Source organism: Eriocheir sinensis, chromosome 45 (assembly GCF_024679095.1).
Source record: "Eriocheir sinensis breed Jianghai 21 chromosome 45, ASM2467909v1, whole genome shotgun sequence".
Lineage (NCBI taxonomy): Eukaryota > Metazoa > Arthropoda > Malacostraca > Decapoda > Varunidae > Eriocheir > Eriocheir sinensis.
This window is the reverse complement of record NC_066553.1, coordinates 8,699,885-8,722,529: the sequence shown is the minus strand read 5'-3', so window position 1 is coordinate 8,722,529 and position 22,645 is coordinate 8,699,885. Positions and strand designations below refer to the sequence as shown.

The following is a 22,645-nucleotide window of genomic DNA, read 5'->3' as shown; positions in this document are numbered from 1 at the left end:
AGAGCAAGAAAACAAGCCATATCCCTCGCCTATCGCAGGGGTTAGGTTCCAGAACCCCCTGCGATAGGCGAAAATCCGCGAAGTAGCGACCTTATATATATTTTTATTATTTATATATATTTAAGGCTTTATAAACTCTCCCCACACTCTTACAAATATTTCCCAAACTCCTATTGACCATTCCCATACTCTCATAAACACTTCCTACGACGTTTCGTTGTTACGACGCGGTCCTAATAAATAATTATATAATTCTTGTTTCGACTTTCGACATTTGCTTCGTAAATACGAACTTCGCGCAGGAATTAGTTTGGCGGGCGGAAGAATACTCAGAGAAAAGACGATATGAGCGTAGCTTACTTCTTTTATATCACAATTAGGTAAATACAGAAGGGGAAAGGGAGGAGAGGGACAGAGTGAGTCATGAAAACAATACCGATAGAAGATGTAAGAAAGGAGAACAAGGAAAAGAAGTGGAAGAAACAGGTTGAGATAAAGAGGATGAAAACAAGGAGAAGGGTGTGGGGAGGGAGGGACAGTGGGGAGTCAGGTCAGGGCTTCAGTCAGGACATGACCTGACTCTCACTTCTGCCCTCCCTCCCCACACCCTTTCCATTTCACCTCTGTGTGTGTGTGTGTGTGTGTGTGTGTGTGTGTGTGTGTTTAAAGAACACACACACACACAGAAGGGGAAATGAGAAGGGTGTGGAAGGGGAGTGGCAAAAGGGAGAGTCAGGTCAGGGCTTTGGTCAGGACATGACCTGACTCACGTCTGCCCCTCCCTCCACACACCCTTCCCATTTCCCCTTCTGTGTGTGTGTGCGTGCGTGCGTGCGTGTTCATATAATCTAATGGGGAGGAGAAAGGGAGGGAGAGTGATAGAGTGAGAGATAAGACTAAAGATTAGAGGGTGTGAGAAAGGAGGAAACAAGGGAAATGAGTGGAGGAAATGGGACGGGAAAAGAAGAGAGAGGTAGGGAGGATCAGGTAAAGGTGAGGAAAGAGGGGGAGAGAAAGGGTGTGAGTGGGAGGGAAAGAGATTAAGAGAGAGGTAGGGAGGGTCAGGTAAAGGTGAGGAAAGAGGGGGAGAGAAAGGGTGTCAGTGGGTAGGAAAGAGATTAAAAGAAAGAGGTAGGGAGGGTTAGGTAAAGGTGAGGAAAGAGGAGGAGAGAAAGGGTGTGAGAGGGAGGGAAAGAGATTAAAAGAGAAAAACTGGGAGGGAGGTGAAAGGAAAAGAACGAAATGACAAGGAAGGAGAAAAATACGGGGACGGAGAGGGAGAAGAAAGAAAGGAAGTGTGGGAAACATGGAAACATGGACTAGCAGGCAGCAGAAAGCCTGTTGGCTCATTACTAGGCTGCCTGCGTTCAGTGATTTAATAAATCCGTTTGCCACAGGAGTGGCTTGCAGGGAAGGATTAAAGCACTTGTGTACCTTCTCTTGGGAACGTTCAGTTCACACCCGTTGCAGCAAAGTGGTGATCAATCCGTTTCTTGAAGGAGTTGATGGTCTCTGCGCTAACCACTTCTGCAGGAAGGCTGTTCCAGTGGCGAACAACTCTATTCGAGAAATAACTCCTGCCGATGTCGGTATTGCATCGCTTTGCTTGAATTGTTTTTCCGTTGTTTCTTGTTCTCAGGTTAGTTTGTAGCGTGAAGAGTTTGGAGTGATCAACGTTGCTGTGTGTGTATGTGCGCTTTCTGTTCGTTCGACACTCCCTGCCCGGTCGGGTTCTGGAGGCCATTCTGTTCTCAATCCCAGAGGTGACGAAAGCGGTTTTCTGCCACAAAACCGTAATTTTTTTTAATTTCATAACGTCACAATCGCCAATTATGAAGCTCTTCGTAGTGTGGACGCTGGTCTTGGTGCTGGGAAATCTGGGAGCCGGCAGGCAGTCACTAGCCGACGGAGGGGGCTCCAAGGGGCTCCCGCAGGACGGGGCGGCCTCCCTTACCTTGGAAAAGACCGATGTGGACCCATGCCGAAAACAAGACGAGGGGGGACTCAAAGAGTTACCCAAAGTGTATGATCTAACGAGCATGAAGCCAAGCTTGGAAAATGGCACTCATGACACCATCAAGACCGTGGAAAGAAGAGTCATTAACAATACAGACGAGGCGGGGCATTTAACAGGAAACAAGACAGTCGTTGAAAAGACGACAGAGACTGACGTACAGCCCAACCGAAATGTATCAAAGACTACGGAAGCACAAGTCGTTGTTGATGAGAAAGGTAAAGAAAGTGGCGAAAAACATGTCACAGAGAGCGAAACGGTGACGCAAAGCACTCCAGACAACGGAACCTTAACACAGACGGTGGACATGAAAACTGTAACGGACGAAAAGGGCAATGAAATAAACGAGGAGGTTGTTATAAAGAAGGAAGCAACAGTACTTACTAATGACACTAAAGAAAAGCCGAAGGACGATAAAGCTGCAACTCTTCTTCTTCCGAAGGATGACCAAGGTAAAAACAAAACAGAAACTACAGAAATAACAGAGGAAAGAAAGGAGACTCTGCCCGACAATACAACGCATGAAGTCTTAGTAAAAGAGAAAGAAGAAATATTGCCTTCACAGAACAGCACTAAAGTGACATCTGTGGAGACGAAGAATATTACAGAGAAGGGTGATGGACTTCAGAAGACAGAAATAACAGAGGAAAGAAAAGAGATTCTGCCCAGCAATATAACGAATGAAGATGTATTGAAAGAAGAAATATTGCCTTCACAGAACAGCACTAAAGTGACATCTGTGGAGACGAAGAATATTACAGAGATGGGTGATGGGCTTCTGAAGACAGAAATAACAGAGGAAAGAAAAGAGATTCTGCCCAGCAATATAACGAATGAAGATGTATTGAAAGAAGAAATATTTCCTTCACAGAACAGCACTACAGTGACATCTGTGGAGACGAAGAATGTTACAGAGAAGGGTGATGGGCTTCTGAAGACAGAAATAACAGAGGAAAGAAAAGAGATTCTGCCCAGCAATATAACGAATGAAGATGTATTGAAAGAAGAAATATTGCCTTCACAGAACAGCACTACAGTGACATCTGTGGAGACGAAGAATATTACAGAGAAGGGTGATGGGCTTCTGAGGGCAGAACAAACAAAGGAAAGAAAGGAGACTCTGCCCGACAATACAACGCATGAAATTGTAGTTAAAGAGAAAGAAGAAAAATTACCTTCACAGGATAGCACTAACGAGACATCCGTGGAAAGTAAGAATGTTACATATAAGGGCGATGGAAAAGATGTCGAGAAAGAAACTGTAATTCAAAAAGAAGTCGAAAAGAATGTGTGTAATGGCGACACCAAGGAGGTTCGTGACGAAGGACATCTTAACGAAACAGCTGAAGACCTGAAGCACCAAGTTAGCGACGTGAAGAACAAGATTGAGGAAGAAAAGGCAAAGGCTGAGGAAACAAGTCCTACGCCGACCCAATGGATAGAACAAAAACCAGTTGCCGCCCCTGTCATCCAAGAAGGCAAGGTCGTTAGAAAGGTAGTCCCTGCTGTGAGGCCAATGAAGGTCGTTAGAAAGGTAGTCCATGTTGTGAGGCCAATGAGGGTCGTTAGAAAGGTAGTCCCTGCTGTGAGGCCAATGAAGGTCGTTAGAAAGGTAGTCCCTGCTGTGAGGCCAATGAAGGTCGTTAGAAAGGTAGTCCCTGCTGTGAGGCCAATGAAGGTCGTTAGAAAGGTAGTCCCTGCTGTGAGGCCAATGAAGGTCGTTAGAAAGGTAGTCCCTGTTATGAGGCCAATGAGGGTCGTTAGAAAGGTAGTCCCTGCTGTGAGGCCAATGAAGGTCGTTAGAAAGGTAGTCCCTGTTATGAGGCCAATGAAGGTCGTTAGAAAGGTAGTCCCTGCTGTGAGGCCAATGAAGGTCGTTAGAAAGGTAGTCCCTGTTATGAGGCCAATGAAGGTCGTTAGAAAGGTAGTCCCTGTTATGAGGCCAATGAAGGTCGTTAGAAAGGGTGTGCCCTCGGTGAGACAAGGAAAAGTCTTCGTTGTGCATCGAGTTGTTGAATACGTCACCCCTTCGGTGGTAACAAAAAGATTCCCCGTTGTGACACAGAAGAAGGTTCTTGCAAAGGTTCCCCCTACGGTGACAGAAGGAAACATCCCCGTTGTTACAGAAAAGAAAGTTACTGAGAATCTTATCCCCTCTGTGACAGAAGGAAAAGTGCCGGTTGTGACAACTGAGAAGGTTGCTGAGCAGGTTGCCCCTTCGGCAACAGAAGAGATCGTCAGTGTCCCCAAGGAGCAAGAAAATGTCCCTGTCATGACAGAAAAAGAGGTTGAGAATCTTATCCCCTCTGTGACAGAAGGAAAAGTACCGGTAGTCCCTCAACAGGAGATTGTTGACAAGGTTGCCCCTTCGGCGACAGAAGAGATCGTCAGTGTCCCCAAGATGCAAGAAAATGTCCCTGTCGTAACAGAAGAAAAGGCTGAGAATCTTATCCCCTCTGTGACAGAAGGAAAAGTGCCGGTAGTCCCTCAACAGGAGATTGTTGACAAGGTTGCCCCTTCGGCAACAGAAGAAAAAGTTCCAGTTGTGGTAAAAGAGAAAGTCATTGAACAGGCTGCCCCAGTGCCACAAGAAAGGGTTATTGAAAAGGTTCCCCCTGCGGCGACAGAAGAAAAAGTTCCTGTCGCGGTCAAAGAGAAAGTTAGTGAACAGGCAGCCCCTTCGGGGACAGAAGAGATTGTCACTGTTCCCAAAGAGCAAGAACAAGTCCCTGTTGTAACAGAGGAAAAGGTCGTTGAAGAGGTTGCCCCCTCCGTAACAGAGGAAAAAGCTCCCGTTGTGACAAATCAGACGGTTGTCGAAAAGATTACTCCTACCGCAACAGAGGAAGAAGTTGTCACTCAACGGAAGCTCGTTGAGAAGGTTGCCCCCTCTGTCGAGGAAAATGTAGTTGACATTCCAAAGAGGGAGGAAGTGTAGTTGACACAATTGCTCCTGTTGTAAAGAAGGCAAGTACAACAGAGTAGTGATACCGTGTTGCTGTTTCTATTATCAATTTCGTTACATTATCGCCATCCCACACATACTGTTTATTCGTATTACCATGACAAATTAATTCAAAGTTAAAGAAATGGAGATGGTTCTCTCTCTCTCTCTCTCTCTCGTGGAGTTCCTAAACGCATGGGACAATTTCTATGGACAAAATGAACTTTTCCACAGGGACGGATTGCACCTTTCTCCCATCGGGGCAGCCAGACTCGGAAGGCTCCTCAACGAAGCAGTGCGTGTCATCCGAGCAAAAAACGAGTCACGGCCACGTCCCTCCACCCCGCCCGTGTAAATAGACGCCGTGCATCGCAACAAACCCGTAACCGTGATCCCGCAAGTACCACCACCTGTATTACCAAGCCTCTAGATAACTTAAAAATCCTTAGTTTCAATGCGCGTAGCCTAAGAAACAAATTTGATGAACTGAGATGTCTTGCTTTAACAGAAAATTTTGACATAATTGCTATAACCGAAACATTTATCGACACCACAAATATTGATTTAAGTTCCGAATACAACATAGATGGCTACAGACTCTTCAACAAAGATCGTAAACCGTAGAGGCGGTGGCCGCCCTTTATGTCAAAAGCTATTTGCAACCCACCGACAAAACACCGAAACAGTAACGTTGAACATTTGTGCGCGAGTAAACATTGCAAAAGTCAATTTAAATATATCTGTCACCTACAGACCTCCCGGCAATCACCGATGACGACCTTGAAATGTACAGCGTCTTAAGGCAGTCACTTAATAACAACGACTCACTGATATTAGTAGACTTTAACCTCCCCATATCGACTGGGCGACACTGTCAGGTACAGAAGGCGAGTCACATAGAATGATCGAATTTCTAGAAGAAAATTATCTAAGCCAAATGGTTTCTGAGCCAACTCGACAAAATAATATACTCGACCTTGTTATAACGACCCAAGATAACCTTGTCAGTAGTGTCACGGTAGGAGAACACCTCGGTTCTTGCGATCATAAATTAGTGCGCGTCGACATTAAAGCTCAATCATCAGTGACTGAAAATAAAGTAAAGGTGCCCAATTTCAAAAGAGCTAACTTCGTAGAAATCCGACAAAAACTAACAGAAATACAACTATCAGATGACGGCAACGTAGAGGAAGCCTGGCTAAGCCTTAAAAATCACTTACTCACTCAGCAGAACACATTCGTCCCCTTGTGCGAGAAGCGAATTAACACTAATAAAGCCCACCGTGGTTTAATAGCGAACTTAACCACTCAGTCACTGAGAGAAAATTGTTTTACAGGTTATAGACAGAACACAGCACGCCCGAGAACATTAGACTCTATAATGATGCCAGGCGACGAGTAAAAGACTAGTAGGTCAGGCAAAGCGTAGATATGAAGAAAATATTGCAGCCAACTGTAAAATAACCCGAAATCTTTCTTCAGTTACATAAACAACAGAAAGGCGATCAAAAGTGGTATTGGACCTTTAACAAACAGCGACGGTGCACTAGTGACTGACAGCCAACACATTGCAAACCTCTTAAACAATTACTTTTCCTCGGTGTTTAATACTAACAGTCTTCCTCTCGCTACCACCAACACCAGTACTATTGTAAATCTCGAGCATGCATTGCCTAATTTTGAAATAACAACCGATGAAGTCCTTAAAGCTCTCCATTCACTTAAAACAAATAAAAGTCCTGGACCTGACAAAGTATATCCAACTCTGCTGAAAGAAACGAAGAGCGAAATACTCTCCTCCCTCACAACCGTATTCAATATGTCCTTGCGACAAGGCATCGTCCTTCAGATTGGAAAAAGGCTAACGTGACACCGATTTTCAAGAAAGGAGACAAAAAGTACCAGGTAATTACAGCCCCAGTAGTCTAACTTCGGTTGTAGGTAAGCTACTTGAGGGCATAATTAGAGACAAAATTGTGAGTTACCTTCAAATCCACTCATAGATTGGGGAATCAAAACATGGCTTCCAAACAAAAGATCCTGCCTATCAAACCTATTAACCTTTTATAACGACCTCTTCACTGTTTATGACGTAACCAAATCACTGGACGTAGTCTATCTTGATTTCCAGAAAGCGTTTGATAAAGTCCGCATCATAAATTACTTTACAAATTAAAGCAAATAGGTATTGACGGTCAAGTAAACCAATGGATCGCGAATTGGTTGAGCAACAGACAACAAAGAGTAGTGATTGACGGATTTAACTCAGAGTGGGCGCCTGTCACTAGTGGCGTCCCTCAGGGCTCGGTCCTTGGCCCAGTGCTCTTCATTATTTACATCGACGACGTGGATGTTGGACTCAATAACCGCATTAGTAAATTTGCAGACGACACAAAGATTGGTAACTCGGTTCTCACTGACGAAGACAGGCAAAGCCTCCAAGAGGATTTGCACAAAATTTCAGCTTGGTCGGATAGATGGGAGATGCCCTTTAACGTAGACAAGTGCCAGGTCCTTCAAGTTGGAACGAGGAATAAGAAGTTCGAATACGAAATGCGCGGCGTTAAACTCAAAAGCGTTCAATGCGTCAAAGACTTGGGGTCAAAATCGCGTCAAACCTCAAATTCTCACAGCAATGCATCGATGCAGCAAATAAAGCGAACAGAATGTTGGGCTTCATTAAAAGAAACTTTGTATTCAAGAATAAAGATGTAATACTCCCGCTCTACAACAGTTTAGTCAGACCCCACTTGGAATATGCGGTACAGTTTTGGTCCCCCCACCATGCAAAGGATATTGCTAAATTAGAAGGTGTTCAGCGTCGGGCAACGAAAATGATCCCTTCCTTGCGCAACAAATCCTACGAAGAAAGGCTTTCTATCCTTAACATGTTCTCTCTTGAGAAACGTCGCCTCCGAGGAAAATTGATCGAATGTTTTAAAATACTTAATGGTTTCACGAATGTAGACAGATCAACATTGTTTATGATCGATGACAGTCTGCGAACGAGGAACAATGGCGTAAAACTCAGATGTAGACAAGTAAATTCAGATTGCACCAAATTTTTCTTCACCAACGCTAGAAAGCGAGAATGGAATAAGCTTCCACCATCAGTGGTCCAGTGTAACACGATTGACTCCTTCAAAAATAAGCTCGACCGTCACTTCCTTCAACTTAATATCAACTAGAGTAGAAATGCAACGTTTTGGAGTCTTCTGATTAATGTAAAATCACTTAGGTTTAAGGACAGACCACCAAGTCTGGACCATGGGGTCTGTGTGGTCTGATTTTCTATGTAAATCTATGTAAATCTCTCCTTCCTCCGTCTGCGTGTGTAAGCAATTTCATTTACATGCAAAGACGCTTCGACTCAAAGGCGGAAGGCGGAAGAAAAGACGAGAGAGAGAGAGAGAGAGAGAGAGAGAGAGAGAGAGAGAGAGAGAGAGAGAGAGAGAGAGAGAGAGATATGACAGGTATGACGTCTAATGAAGCGAAGTTAAATATGAGTTCTTGTCGTCCTGGTTTGTGTTTTGCCCTTTTTTGGAAGAGTCACGTTATTCAGAAGGAGGAAGAGGAGGAGGAGGAGGAGGAGGAAAAAATAGTTCAGAAGAGGAACATAATAGAAACTAAAAATAGCGTTGCTCTAGATTCAAAAGAAAGACGGTGGGAGGGAAATACATATTGTTGGAGAGAGAGAGAGAGAGAGAGAGAGAGAGAGAGAGAGAGAGAGAGAGAGATAACATCTGGCTCTACATGGACCTCATCAACTCCCTTCATGATCGTTTCTCACAGGTGTGTTTGTAGGAGGAGGAGGAGGAGGAGATGTAGGAGGAAACATGGAAACATGGACGAGCAGGCATCAGAAATCCTGTTGGCTCATTATCAGGCTGCCTGCTTTCAGAGATTTAATCAATCCGTCAGCCACAGGAGTGGCTTGCGGGAAGGATTAAAGCACTTGTGTACCTACTCTTGGATACATTCAGTTCACTCAAGAATCCCGATGCAGCAAAGTGTCGATCAACGGGTTTCTTGAAGGAGTTGATTTTCTCTGCACTAACTACTTCTGCAGGAAGGCTGTTCCAGCGACAAACAACTCTATTCAAGAAATAACTCCTGCCGATGTCAGTATTGAAGTAATTCAATGTCTTTCCTGTAATTGGGAGACCAGAATTGCACGGCGTATTCCAGGTGGGGCCGTATACCAGGGAATTATACAAGGATAACATAACTCCCGGCGTCTTGTAGTGAAAGTTCCTCGCTATTAAGTATTAACCCGAGCACAGTATTGGCTTTCTTACAGGCGGACTTGCAGTGTTTTGTTTGTTTCAAGTCACTGCTGATGGTGACCCCGAGGTCTCTTTCCTCTTGCACTTCCTGTAGTGGTACGCCACCCATGTGGTATGTGTGGTTGCTGTTTCTGGATCCGATAAGCATTACTTTACATTTGGTAGTGTTGAAGGACATCTGCCATTTTTCTGACCACCGAGTGATTTGGTCCAGGTCTCTCTGGATAATTTCGCAATCTTCTGTGAGGGCCTTCCCACCCACCTTTGTGTCGTCGGCAAATTTTGAAAGAGTGGATTTTGATCCTAAAATATCAACACAAGGGGTTCAGATTGGCAAATGTAACAAAAAACAGATGGGTATGAAAGAAAGGAATTAGAGCATTTGTGGCGCTCCCTGCTGAAGTGAGGTAAGCGGCATGGGGGTCTATCTTGAGATATCACTTGCCTCACATCTACCAATTGTTCAGGCATTCTGAGACAACTTTTCAAACTCAAATTCAAAGAAGTTGTGGCATTATGGTGGATTTATTTTCATACAAATGTTTAGGAAAAGTGAAGAAACGACAGGGGAGTCAATTTCTTGTGCATGTAAACACCTCACTTCAGCAGGGAGTGCCACAAATATACAAATATATTACAATTCAATCACACGTAAATCTTTCATACACCCAACAATCATTCAAATACTTATAAGTTATAGCTAATGACAATATAATACATAAGCTAAATGATAATGGTAACTGTAAAGGTAAATGGTGTCGGACAGAGTTACGATATGCTTGGGAAATGGACTAATGTTTGTTGATCTGGATCACCCAACTTGTCACCTGGATCGTCCTGAAGTGTTGGAGGGTCAGGAGAAGCGATGAGACTGACTTGAGGTGGGAACCAGCCCCTATTCATAACCACTGGTTCGAGACAGCGAGTGGGAGGCCGGCCTGCTTCAAACAAGGACGGGTTCAGATCGGTAAGTGAGAGGATGACTCCTTCAAACTAAGGCTGCTTCAGTTGGTAGTGTGTGTGTGTGTGTAATTCACCTCTTGGTCTGCTGCAGGTCTCTCTCGAGACAGCCAGCGGTTACCCTACGGAAGAGCACAGAGCTCATAGTACCGATCTTTGGGTAGGGCTGAGACCACTCACACACAACACACTGCGACAACGAGGTCACAACTCCTATGTGTGTGTGTCACATTTAAGTATGGCAAGCTTCAGGTTGCCCTAACAGGCTCCCTTGGTAACTGGGACCTTGCAGTCTCAGGCTAAATCTCTGGAGGATCTCAGAGCAGGTTGGAGCCCTAGAGGTTTTGTGCGCATGACCCACTGATGTGTGGTCATGCCCTGCCACTTCACCAATCCAGCCCAGCCAGGTGGTGTTCATACCCATGGTAGGCAATCCACCTAGGAGAGAGACAACTCTTTGACTTTAAACTCGGGCAGGTGGGGCTCGTTAGTCATGGTAGGTGATCCACCTAGGCCCTCAGCCAAATCCTGAGGTTGCCTGGCATTTGAGGCAGTAAAAATCCTGCTCCATACAAAGATGAATGATGACTTCTTCATCAACTCGTCCAACCCCATAAGGAAATATAAGCATGTCAAACGGTGGAAATGGTATGTGATCTTGAACATCATCATGCTGCCCACGCTCATTGCAAGGTGATAAAATTCATTCTCATGCATCTCATCCTCTGCATAGTAAAGTTACAAAGTCATTTGTATCATTTATACCAAAGGTGGCCAAACTATTCAGAGCAAAGCCCAGATGAGACTTTCAGGAGTAGCCCAAAGGCCAGAGTGACAAACAAAAACCCAAAAGTTATATTATACAAGAATTTTATTGAAAAACCCTCACACCCACAAACTTTTGATAGTAACCTCCATTTCACTATTACATCAGTCAATACTCATGTTGGTAGAGATATTCACCAAATGAGCTCCCAGATGAACATAATATTGAGTGCACTGAGTGCATCTATTGGTTGCATGTGGTCGTCAGATTTTTTTTTTTTTTCTGAGGTTTTGCATGCCAGACTGTAATGTTAATGCTGAGCAAGGTGGCAAGCCAGATGCTAGGCCTTCATAGGCCTGATCTGGTCGGCAGGTTGGAGTCAACCACCACCCCTGATCTAGACCAATGATTCTCAACCTGGGTAATAAGCACCCCGAGGAGTACACAACAGAAACCTTCCCCCAGGGTAGACTCCCACTTTAAGACGAGTTAAAATTAATAAGAATTAAGCCATGCATTTTTCCCATCATATTTTGGGTGAGGGAGTACATCATCATTTCAGAAGAAACTCCACAGGTACACACACTCAAAAAAGTATCGTTACAGTGGGGTCCGACATGTTTTACACAGAGCAACACGGTAATCTGGGCAGGGTTGGTAAAAGTGCGATCACCCCCACCACCTCAGCTCTGCTGGGGGGAGCAGGACAGGACCCCCGTAAGGGAGGGATAGAGAGGAAGGGAGACACTGAGATACCAGATATCACCATAATATTAACAGAGTGATTTGAGTGCCACTTGTTTAAGCTTTATATTCACGAATTATAAAACAATAATGTTCATATGATATATGTAACAGCGGTGGGCAGAAGTATTCCCCCATGTCAAGGACAAAAACGTCAACCATCAACGCATGTCAGATATAGTTCAGTTCATAATGTGCCATCCTGGAACAAATGCTCCCACTGAACATGTCTTTTCTCTCATGAACAAGCTGCGGGCATCTGGAAAAAAAAAAAAAACTTCAAATTGCAATGCTAAAAGCATTGCCATAAGCATTCTAATACAATAAAAGCAACCATGCCTGTGCTGTTTTTCTAACCATGTGTAATATAATATACGATGCTCCTATAGCGAATGTCTAACAATAACAAAAAGGTGTTAATCATATTGTCTCCTAAATGGACAAAATTTTAACTATTCACTTGTGTGTGAAGTGTTAAAGCAATCACCCAAACACGACAATATTATAGTGTTACATACAATACAGATCAAGTCACTTCGACTAAGACTCCACCTGTGCGTATCATGAAGCGTTACTGTGCCAGCTCAAATTCTACTGCTTCATTTAAGAGTCCCGCTCACTTGATTCAGGCAAGTGAAGCCACACCCAACACACGCAGTGATACCAACATGAGTAGCCTGTTACCAATGGCTTCGTCCTTGGCGTCAGTTTGTATCGTGCTGAATGCGTAACGATACTTATTTGAGCGTGTGTACATTGTAAGAAAAGATTGAAAACGACTGACTCAAACCAACTAGGTGCTTTTTTTTTTTTTTTTTTTTCCACTGCAGACAGTGAGATGTACATTCCAATTCTCAACGTGTTTGTGAATGGAATTCTGTATCTTCTATGTCATTCAGAGATTAATAACATATTCAAGTCACAAGTGAATTCCTTTTTTCATTTTAATGTATTCATATATGAACCCTCAAGACTGCACTGCTCTTATAATAACTTAAATATAAATGAACATCACTATTTTCACATGCTAATCATTTTTTGTTGCTTAATTTCAATTTGCTAGACCTAATTTATTTTAATTATCTTTTCTACAGTATTGCCTTTATCCTTAATTTTCTGTATCTTAAGGGTCCCAGGGTTACAAACTTTGTATTGCATACAGTATTTATTTGCCTTCCAGCTCTTCCTACAGCACTATATTTAATAATGATAATAAAGATAATAATAATAATAATAATAATAATAATAATAATAATTAATAATAATAATAATAATAATAATAATAATTACAATAACAACATGATGTGCTCACTCATGATCAACTTTAATGCAGTTACGTAAGGTTTGTGGAAAAGCTGGATATGAATTATTTGATGGACCCAATAAGTGATACATAACAAATCCATCATTAGTTTTCCTATGTGAATTACTGGTTCCTGGCTCTCAACAAAGCACAGACCTGCTAGTTCAGTAATGCTGGAGACAGCTTGAATTGGAATGGGTTCTTTTAAGGAAGCTCAAAGAGCCCTTGGAAAGACTAAACATGTGAGTGAAGCAATGTGGTCCACAACAGGCACTTCCATTTGGAGTCCTCTTTAAGGAGAAAGCCTACAGGGTGATTAATACCAACAGTAACACCTCATGGTGTTACATCATAGGATAATATTCTCAAGTTAATCATCTCAAGGTAATCTAAAGTTCAAAAATATTTTTCTGCAATGCAAAATATGTACATATTTGATGAGGTGTTATTTTTGGTAGTACTTACATAATTCTCTGGATAAGTTAGCCTGAAAGACATCTCAAGGGCAAAAACTGATTGATATAAAATATTAAAATTATGATCTGTATAAGAAAACAAAGAATTTATCATAAAAAATTATTACATACATTACTAATTATTACGTAATTACTATTGCAGATTAATCTTCTTTTACAATAAAAAAAAAATTGTATCATTATTCTTATTATGTATAAGCATTTTGCTAAAATATGAGCTATCAGTTCAAAGAAATCACAGAGTAAGTGAACATATTCCACTATTCCTAGTTCCATAATTTTGTGTGTGTGCCTGTGTGCATGCACACAAAATCATGGAACTGAATTTTTCTTAACTAGGCCTCATACACCCCTTCAAAGCATATCAACTGCAAGCTTTTCAGCCAATAAATCTTGCAAAAAATAATAAAAAATAGATAAATAAAACGGTGTGTGTGCATGCACACAGCTTTATCCTTAACCTAGGTTCATATGACCTTGCAGAGCTCTTGCACAAGGAGCCGTATGAGGTGATCCCATTAGAAAATAGAATAAATCTTAAATATGAAATGAAGACATTGATATCCCTACAGTTCCATCACTTCCTGTGAGTGCAAGCATTATGCGTGCATGAAAGTACTAATAATAAATTAGATGAAAAATGTTTATGTGAAACTGCTACTCCTGTTATTCAACCCTTTCATGTTCATGTGGCCATGGATATGTGCAAACACATTTCTCCTTAATTAGATTTCATACAATCCTGCCAAGCGAATGATTTAATAGCTCTTGAAGGGCTTTCCAGTTTTCTGTAAGGTTTTCCCATTCATTTCTGAGAAAGTCTGATGAAAGCTGACGAAATGAATGATGGTAAATTTGATCATTTAATGAGGATGACAAGTGTTTTTAATGTGTGGTTTAATATTTCTTACTCATCCAGACACTCAAACAAAATGACTGAACTGCAGGAAGATGCTCTGCTCAGTCCACACTCATTACTATTAACAGTGTAATAGGTAGAGCCAGAAGAGTATGAGTATTATAAATTTAAAAGTCTTACATATCTGAATTACAGAGAATTGCTGAACAAAGTGGCAGTTTACAGAGATTCTTAACTTTCAATCCCAAACAACCCAAAGGTATTGAATTTTGCTACCAAAATAGAAGGCATAACCTATCAAAATGTACATGATCTAATTGGAAAGAGTTTGTAATTATATACTGTAAAAATGTTGACCTCCAAATATCTTTGAACATTTTTTTTCAACTCCTTCTGAATGATCTACTGAGCACCTTATATATGTTACAGTAAAATCTTCAAAACAGTAAATTTGTAAATTTCCTAGAATTTTCAGGAAATTTAAAAAGTGACTGTTTCAATCAGTAAATTCACAAAATTACTAAAAAATTTAGGTTAGGTTAGGTTAGTTGATGCTCCATTGAATTTGTAAATTTCCTAAATTTTTTAGTTTACAAATTTACTGGAGCATCAACTAACCTAACCTAACCTAAATTTTTTAGTAATTTTGTGAATTTACTGATTGAAACTCACTTTTTAAATTTCCTGAAACTCTAGGAAATTTACAAATTTACTGTTTTGAAGATTTTACTGTAACATATATAACTCTGAATTCTTGGGTCTTTTTCTCCTAACCACCTCACCTTCGTGTATATTTATTTAGGCTTTAGGCACAGCATTCTCACCTCATAAAGACCTTTGGGCAAATTTGGCTGCTTTACATTTTTTACAACTTTTAATTCAGCCTTATCTATAATGCTCAGAAGTACACTTTCAGGTCTAGTTACAGATGAGTCTTGTTCATCTAATTCTACTGTTCCTGAAGATGTAACATTTTCCTTCACAACAATAACACCATTGGGCTTCAATCCACAAGCCATTTTCCTAAAAAAGTCTTGAAGATCTGTATCTGTTAGGTGGCCTAATACCCACTGGGTCCAAATAACATCATATGTGTTAACATCTGGAGAGAAATGCTGCAAACCTTGGCACAAGTACTCTCCAATCTTCTTGGAATTTTTTAGGGATTCTTTTGCTTGATCTAGGAAGCTTTGGCACTGTTCAACTAGGTCAACCTTCCCAAAATGCTTTTGTAAGAAGTGTTTAGTTATCCTGCCAATGCCAGCCCCACAGTCTGCTGCACGCCCATGGCCAGGAGGATCTTTCATCTTAAAGATGCTCTGCAGGAAATGTTCTGAAGCATTAATATCAGGACCATGGATGTGGGCAAACCCTCCAAGCATTCCATTCACTGTGGCTGGCACTTTGCTCCAGTAAGCTGCTGCATCAGAATAGAAGGAAGGGTCTGCTTGAGCTAACATTGCTTTCGCCATATCCTCATCCTCTGTCTCATCATCTGTAGTGTTCATTACAGGGTCCTCTGGCATGGAGCTGAGGACCTCGGCATCCATATTTTCAGTTGTTGATTCCTCTGGTAAAACATTCCCTTATTAAGACTACATCCAACATGAAGATTCAAGCAAAATGAACACAAACAGAGACACACACTTAATACTTGGGTGTATTTACTATATACCTATGTCATGGAGAGTGTGAGTGAGTGGTTGTGGTCGTGATCGGATGTGTTGCGTATTGCTCCACACGGAAAGTGCTTTGTCAACATGGCTGTCACGGCCAAGGGCATGAGGGATTTGTGTTACGCTTGTGAGGATTCCACAGGCGAGAAATGGATTGGATGCTGTTTGTGCCCTAAATGATGTCATGTGAAATGTACTCATTTGTCTGGAATTAAGCAGGAGAATATACCTAAAATTAATTGGATTTGCACCCCATGCCTTCATAAAGCATCTCTGGCAACCAAAATTGTGGAGAAATTGGATGAATTCAAGCAAGAATTATCTAAAGAAATATATGTGGTTAAAGATGTTGAATCAAGGGCTGAGAAGGTGCAGGAGGGCCTGGATCAGTTGCTGACGCCCTTCGAGCTGACCATGCACTTACTTGGGCTAAGGTGACGAAGAGAGACAGGAATTAAAGTCAAGAAGAATCTCCAAGTTGTGAAAGCTTCTACTCAGGAAAAGAAGGCAACAGATATGTGATTCAAGATTCACAAATGGAGGTAATATTGTCATGAACTTTGATAATGAGAACACAAAGACTGAGGCTGCTAAAAAATTGGAGTCTGTTGAGCAAATTAGTACCAAGTGTTGGAAAGATGAAACCAAAGATCATAATATGCAATGTGCATAAAGAGGGACCAAGGAAAAAATAAAGGAGACAATCTTGGACTGCAATGAGTTCTTACACACAATTCAGGGTGTTGAGAATAAGATTGAGCTGATTTTTAATAAGCCTGCAGCTGGCGGCACGATGCACTACATTTTGAAGTGCGACCCAACTGTAAGAGAGCTGATTTACAAGAATCATGACAAGTTGAAATTAGAATGGGGAATATACAGTGAGAGACAGATACCATGCAATTACGTTATCATTGTCAGACATATGGCCATCTTGAGGCCAACTGTACTGCCAAGACCAATGGAGAAGCCCCAAAATGTTTCAAATGTGCTGGCAATCATAAATCAAAGGAGTGTGCCATCACTGAGAAGAAATGCATAAATTGTGTGAGGTACAAGAAGCCTGAAATCAACCACTCAGCGAATGACCAGTGTTGTGTAGTTCTTCAAACCGAAATTGAGAGAATTTGTAACATAACTGATCATGGCTATTAATTAGTGTATATACTCATAGACAAATTGTGTGTTAAATGTTCAGTGAGTTGGAAATAATGTAGTGCCCAAACGGCAAACACGGCCAAGTGACTATGATGATGATGCCAAGTTTTATTACAAGGACGTCAGTAGGCTATTCATGAAAGCAATCAAGACTCACTCACTCACTACGACATTTTGAATGAGTTTATCGAGGATTATTATCGAGGCTAACATCGTAATTGTTGACGGCCCTCGCAGAGCGCTGCACTAAGAGTGGAGCAGAGCCTGAAACCTCATCAACGGTAAACGGTAACCACTGAAAATTACCTAAGCACACAAGTAAGCTTTCTTCAACAATTTATCTGTCCATCTATATATGGTACTTACTGCCCAGGTAATCTGTAAATTCTCCAATTACCGTACATTACTGAAACTGATTAGCTCTCACCTAAGGTAAAAATACAGTTTGGTCAAGATTGATACACATTAGGATGGCCATCATACATCTCAATGGTATGCACTCACCCAGATGCAGATTTTTCCCCTGTGAGACAGTGTAATTTATCTTTTGTGAAAACCTTTTGTTTCAAAGTTAACCGAATAATACTGCAGTGAGTCTCAGACAGCCACAGAGCAGCAACTGTGGCAGCTCCTCAGTGCACTGCTGGCCAGAGGAAGAAGCAGTTGGGGGATGGAGGGAAGCAATAATATGAAAACCATGAACAGTAAAACTTTGGTGAATTGAGATGGACAGAGGCCTCCTTTTCCCCATGGCAAAGGAAAAGTTTGGGGCATATGCTGAAGTGAACATGCCCTCAGTGCTCATCTCCATCTTTTTATTCTATCTTATTTTTTATACATTTTTTTTTTATGTCCTGGCCTAAAGCGTCAGTAAGCTTTCTTTAGGGGCCAGGTGCTTGGTCCAAGCCCATCATGGCACAGGCAAGTGTTTATGGTGGCACCATTTATTCTTGCCTCAAGCTGCCCCCTGGAGCTCATTCTTGATTTCACTTGAACAGTTCCTCTAGAGTCTGGCTTGATAGGTGGTCTTCAAGACAGCATGTGGGTAGGTTTAGGCTACTCGGCAGTGACTGAAAAATCCCAGGTGGTAGCGGCAGATTCGAACCCATATCATCCAGAACACGGTGAATGTGGGACCGGCATGCTAACCACTCAGCCACTGCCTCCCCAAATGGCCCTTGAGCCTGTGGTGGGTGAGAACCCATTACCCCAGGACACAGTACATGTGACATTCATGTTTCCATAGTTTGCCTTACCCAAATGTGTACCTATTTATCTATCAGCCCAAAAGGGAGGATAATTAGCTAGTAAGTGAGCTTTGGGTGGCTTTGAAAATATAGATCCTTTAACACATGACCAAGGGTTTTTAACTTTTTAAGGAAACTTACAGGGACAAGAGGAATCTTTACCAATAATTTTTCTTTTTAAAATGCTTGGCCCAGAGCACCAGTAGGGGCCTGCTGGTCAGCCCCAGCCCATTAGTGGAACAGGTAAATATTACAGTGGCATGGGCAAGTATTTTATGGAAGTGCCATTCTTGCTTGGCTCATGCTGTCCCCTGGAACTCCACTTGATTCTCTCGAGTTTGGCTTAGAGTCTGGGTTGATAACTGCTCATCAGTACAGTACATGCTTTGTCTTCATGTCATCATGCCTGCATGGTCACCACTAAGCCTCAGCTCCACAACAAGTAATTATGCACTGTCTTCTGCATTAAGTGCAGTTAACAGTGAAGTGGAAGAATGAGTCTAATAGGTAAAACTCCTAAAATACATTCAATGCAAGATGTCAGACCTGACAAACATTGAATGAAGGTGCTGCCAGTGGTGTAGTTAGGCCTGGGCTTTCGGGGCTAAAGCCCTGAATGTTTTATGAAGCCCCGGATCTCAAAGATTTTTTTTTTTTTTATAAGAATAGCCCCAGCCAGGGCAATACAAAATGTTAATTCTTGGTAACCCTTTCCATCCGTGACGCAGACGTCGGCGTCACAGTATGTAAAGGGTAATGAGCAAATAGAAGAGGATTAATCCTCTTCTAAACCTCTCAATCCTCCTCTAAATTCCTCTTAATCCTCTTCCATTTCCTTTTAAGAGGTTTAGAAGAGGATTAAGAGGAAATGGAAGAGGATTAAGAGGTTTAGAGGAAGACTAACGGTGATGCTGTTAGACGCCCGTCGGCGTCACCGGAGTGAAGAGGTTGAGCTGTTATAGTAGGTTTACTTAAGCTAGATTCCTGGCACCTAGGCAAGTTGGTAAGCTTGCAGCTGATTGGCTGCACCGCTCTCTCGTAGACATTCATGTCGGACCTCATCTTGCATGTCGAGTGAGACATGTTTATTATATGCAGGGGCGTTCCTAGACATTTTGGGGCCCGGGGGGCTCATTCCCATTTGGGGCCCCTCTTATGGGGTGAGAGGCGAGCACAATGAGCCAAAGCAGCTATGGGTTTAGTGGGGTGCTGTTAGCCCCCACCCCCCCACCCCGGGAAAATTTTTAGAATATGAGCAATTGTAGAATCATTTTAAAGGCACTTGTAAATGCAAATTTCAGACATTTTATTTCTTAAAACTAGGTGCACACTGAATAATTGAAGATCCACTGCCATAGCAGCAATGGTTAAATTTCGCATTTTGGGGCCCCCCTCACTTTGGGGCCCGGAGGGCGATTTCAAACAGCCCCCTCGCCCCCTCAGGAACGCCACTGATTATATGCTATAGCTCACCTCATATACGAGATAGCCAGTTTTGCTGACACCATGAGACTCAGCAGTGATTGTAAAATTAAGATGTATTGTAAAAACTCTACAAAACAAACAAAAAATTGGTATTACGATTTCTGTCAACCTGCTACCCGGACGCTCACCTTAAGAGGAATTGGAAGAGGATTAATCCTCTTCCAAACCTCTTAATCCTCTTCTAAACCTCTTAATCCTCTTCCAAACCTCTTAATCCTCTTCTAAACCTCTTAATCCTCTTCCATTTCCTCTTAAGAAGTTCAGAATAGGATTAAGAGGAAATGGAAGAGGATTAAAGACCCCTTCTATTTACAAGGATCTGGTTTAGATCACTGATCTGGCTGGAGAACCCATGTTCTATTTACCGCTGAGATCTGGATTCTCATGATCTGGGTGATCCGGATCCTGATCTGCCTGATCCAGAGGCTGAGGTGGGTTGTAGCAGACGACACCCGCGTCCAGCTCCTACGCGGTTACCCATATTGAGTGAGGATCATATAATAAGATAAAATGATGTTGCAGAAATGGTTTTGCAAGGAGTAAAGATGTAAAATAGAAGTATTACACAACGGAATTGTGGGAGATATTCAGGCCACACCAACGTGAGCAAGTGCTCATTATCGTCGATCTCTGGGTACTGCCAGGACCTCACACACCAAACACCCCATCCCCCTTGCTCAAGGGGGGACAGTAACCACTCCTAGTCAATGGAAAGAATCCGGCCTGAGCGGGGCTCAAACTGCCGCCTGTTTGGCCGTGAAGCCTTGCAGCGCGGAGCTCCGACTGAGCTACCAAAGCGGTGTGTGTGTGTGTGTGTGTGTGTGTGTGTGTGTGTGTGTGTGTGTGTGTGCGCGCGCACACTTTGTTTTGATCTGTCGCTCTGCATTCTATTTATCCAGAGCGAATCCAGATCAGATTCGGATCTGGGCCAGTGATCTGAGAGCTGATCAGTGTTCTAAATAGAAGACGCCTTAAGAGGTTTAGAAAAGGATTAACCCCTGGTCGTAAAGTTTGGTTGGAGTAGTTTAAATAAGCTCCCCCACCCTAAACCCTCTGCGAGCTATTTTGCGGCTGCGGTGGCGGCACCGTCGCTGCGGCCACCGCCAAAGGAGGTTACACTTTCGTGAATATATTATCCCCTATTTTCAACAATATATAGTCCTTGAATTGGATTTTGAAAGCGTTTCCATGATTGTTGAACGTTTGTAGAAAAGATATATGAAGAGCTAGTGATGTTTCATAAGGTAGGTAATGAAATACTGGCACGGCACTTAAACGAATCTTTACCATCATATCTCATAAACAATTAATTTCCAATAGGTAGAGACTGCAATGAAAATGGTTATCAGAGATGATTAGCCCATTAGAATATGTAGTCATTTTTCACTTGCAGACCAATCACTATTTCATAATTTGGCTGATTAAGTATGGCTTGTATGCTTCAAATCTGTTGACACAGTAGTTTACAATTAAACCAACTTGTGTGTGCCTTAGTTTACTCAGTCTTGTCTAGAAGCCCTTGCTGCAATTGTGGCGATCCACCACTGTATCCTGCCCTGGTGGCACTTGGTCTGGAATTTTATTGCCTGGCTACTTGCAGTGTTGCCCGACACTGGTAGCTCATCTGGCATTGCCCCACAGATAAGTATTGAGACTCCTTTTGAACTTAACCATTGAGCAGTTCTTTATTTCTCCTATCTCCTTAGGCAGTGCACTGATAATTTTCAGACCATCATCAACTCATTCAGAAAACAAACACACTCACTTGTCACCACAACACACCAACACTAACAATTACACTTGTTGTAGATTCCACACTTAATCACACAATCACACTTGATTCACTTCCCTCCCCTGCACAACCGGCTCCCCCGTCCCCCAACAGACAACACAAATATGCGAGTTATGCACCTGTACAGGTGCCCTACGCATCATTAATCTAGATTCAGATCCAGATTCACTTCCCTCCCCTGCACACCCGGCTCCCCCGTCCCCCCAACAGCCAACACAAATATGCGAGTTATGCACCTGTACAGGTGCCCTACGCATCATTAATCTAGATCCAAATCCAGATTCACTTCCCTCCCCTGCACACCCGGCTCCCCCGTCCCCCCAACAGCCAACACAAATATGCGTGTTATGCACCTATACAAGTGCACTGCGCATTATTCATCCAGATCCAGAACATACAGACTTTAGACTACAAACAAAATTCTAAACAAAGCATACATGTCTCTGTTCCTCGTCCTGCCTGAAGACTCCGTGGCTCAGCTGAGGCGAGGAAGCCCTGCAGGTGACGGCAGGTACGCTGAGGCGCTGGGTGGCGGGCCACGTGCCGCGCGGCGTGTGCTGCGTGCCTCGGCGCGTAAACAAACACAGCTGGCTGGCTGGCCGCTGGGAGGGACGTTTCGGTGCGGGCACTACTCGGCTCACTCGGGTCCTGTAACTTGATCGATTCAATCACAAAAAAATTGGGGGAATTTAATCGATCGATCAATGATGGAATCTGTTACTACTCAGCTAATCAACTTGGTAAGTCACATTATAGATCATCAGTCTGGGAAATGAAACTCATCTTCGGAGTTAAAAAAAAATAAAAAATATGCGCAGCACTCCATGGTGACGTGAAATAACTATGTTTGTGTATTAATCAGCTGCCTCATATACCGACAGATGTCTTATAATCTGTACGTAGACCTTGACCCTTCTGTTTTATCTCGTAATGCA

General features: G+C 42.6%; 2 protein-coding genes across 51 annotated transcripts; one reads left to right on the top strand and one right to left on the bottom strand.

Moving 5' to 3' along the window:
* Positions 1-1,802: 1,802 nt before the first annotated feature.
* LOC126980722 (titin-like) lies at positions 1,803-5,042 on the top strand. 50 transcript variants are annotated; one of them, XM_050830974.1, is made up of 5 exons: positions 1,803-3,548; positions 3,588-3,704; positions 3,822-3,899; positions 3,978-4,523; positions 4,623-5,042. In XM_050830974.1, the coding sequence occupies exons 1-5, from the start codon at positions 1,833-1,835 to the stop codon at positions 4,950-4,952; spliced, it is 2,787 nt and encodes a 928-aa protein (XP_050686931.1). In that variant the 5' UTR covers positions 1,803-1,832; the 3' UTR covers positions 4,953-5,042. The 50 variants fall into 50 exon arrangements, with proteins under 50 accessions (XP_050686931.1, XP_050686934.1, XP_050686923.1 ...); XM_050830977.1 differs by having other exon boundaries at positions 3,588-3,743; positions 3,861-3,899; XM_050830966.1 differs by having other exon boundaries at positions 3,588-3,743; positions 3,861-3,938.
* A 9,289-nt stretch (positions 5,043-14,331) lies between these two features.
* On the bottom strand, positions 14,332-22,347 carry LOC126980721 (N-terminal Xaa-Pro-Lys N-methyltransferase 1-like). Its single transcript, XM_050830941.1, has 2 exons — positions 22,148-22,347; positions 14,332-15,922 (listed from the first exon to the last, which is right to left on the bottom strand). The coding sequence occupies exon 2, from the start codon at positions 15,900-15,902 to the stop codon at positions 15,147-15,149; it is 756 nt and encodes a 251-aa protein (XP_050686898.1). The 5' UTR covers positions 15,903-15,922; positions 22,148-22,347; the 3' UTR covers positions 14,332-15,146.
* Between the last annotated feature and the right edge of the window lie 298 nt (positions 22,348-22,645).

Bases quoted from the DNA above. Each gene is read 5' to 3' on its own strand.
- LOC126980721 (XM_050830941.1), bottom strand. From the start codon at position 15,902: ATGGATGCCGAGGTCCTCAGCTCCATGCCAGAGGACCCTGTAATGAAC.
- LOC126980722 (XM_050830943.1), top strand. From the start codon at position 1,833: ATGAAGCTCTTCGTAGTGTGGACGCTGGTCTTGGTGCTGGGAAATCTG. The intron at 3,744-3,782 runs GTAGTCCCTGTT...GTCGTTAGAAAG, and splicing joins CAATGAAGGTCGTTAGAAAG to GTAGTCCCTGCTGTGAGGCC. The intron at 4,524-4,622 runs GTTGCCCCTTCG...GTTATTGAAAAG, and splicing joins AACAGGAGATTGTTGACAAG to GTTCCCCCTGCGGCGACAGA.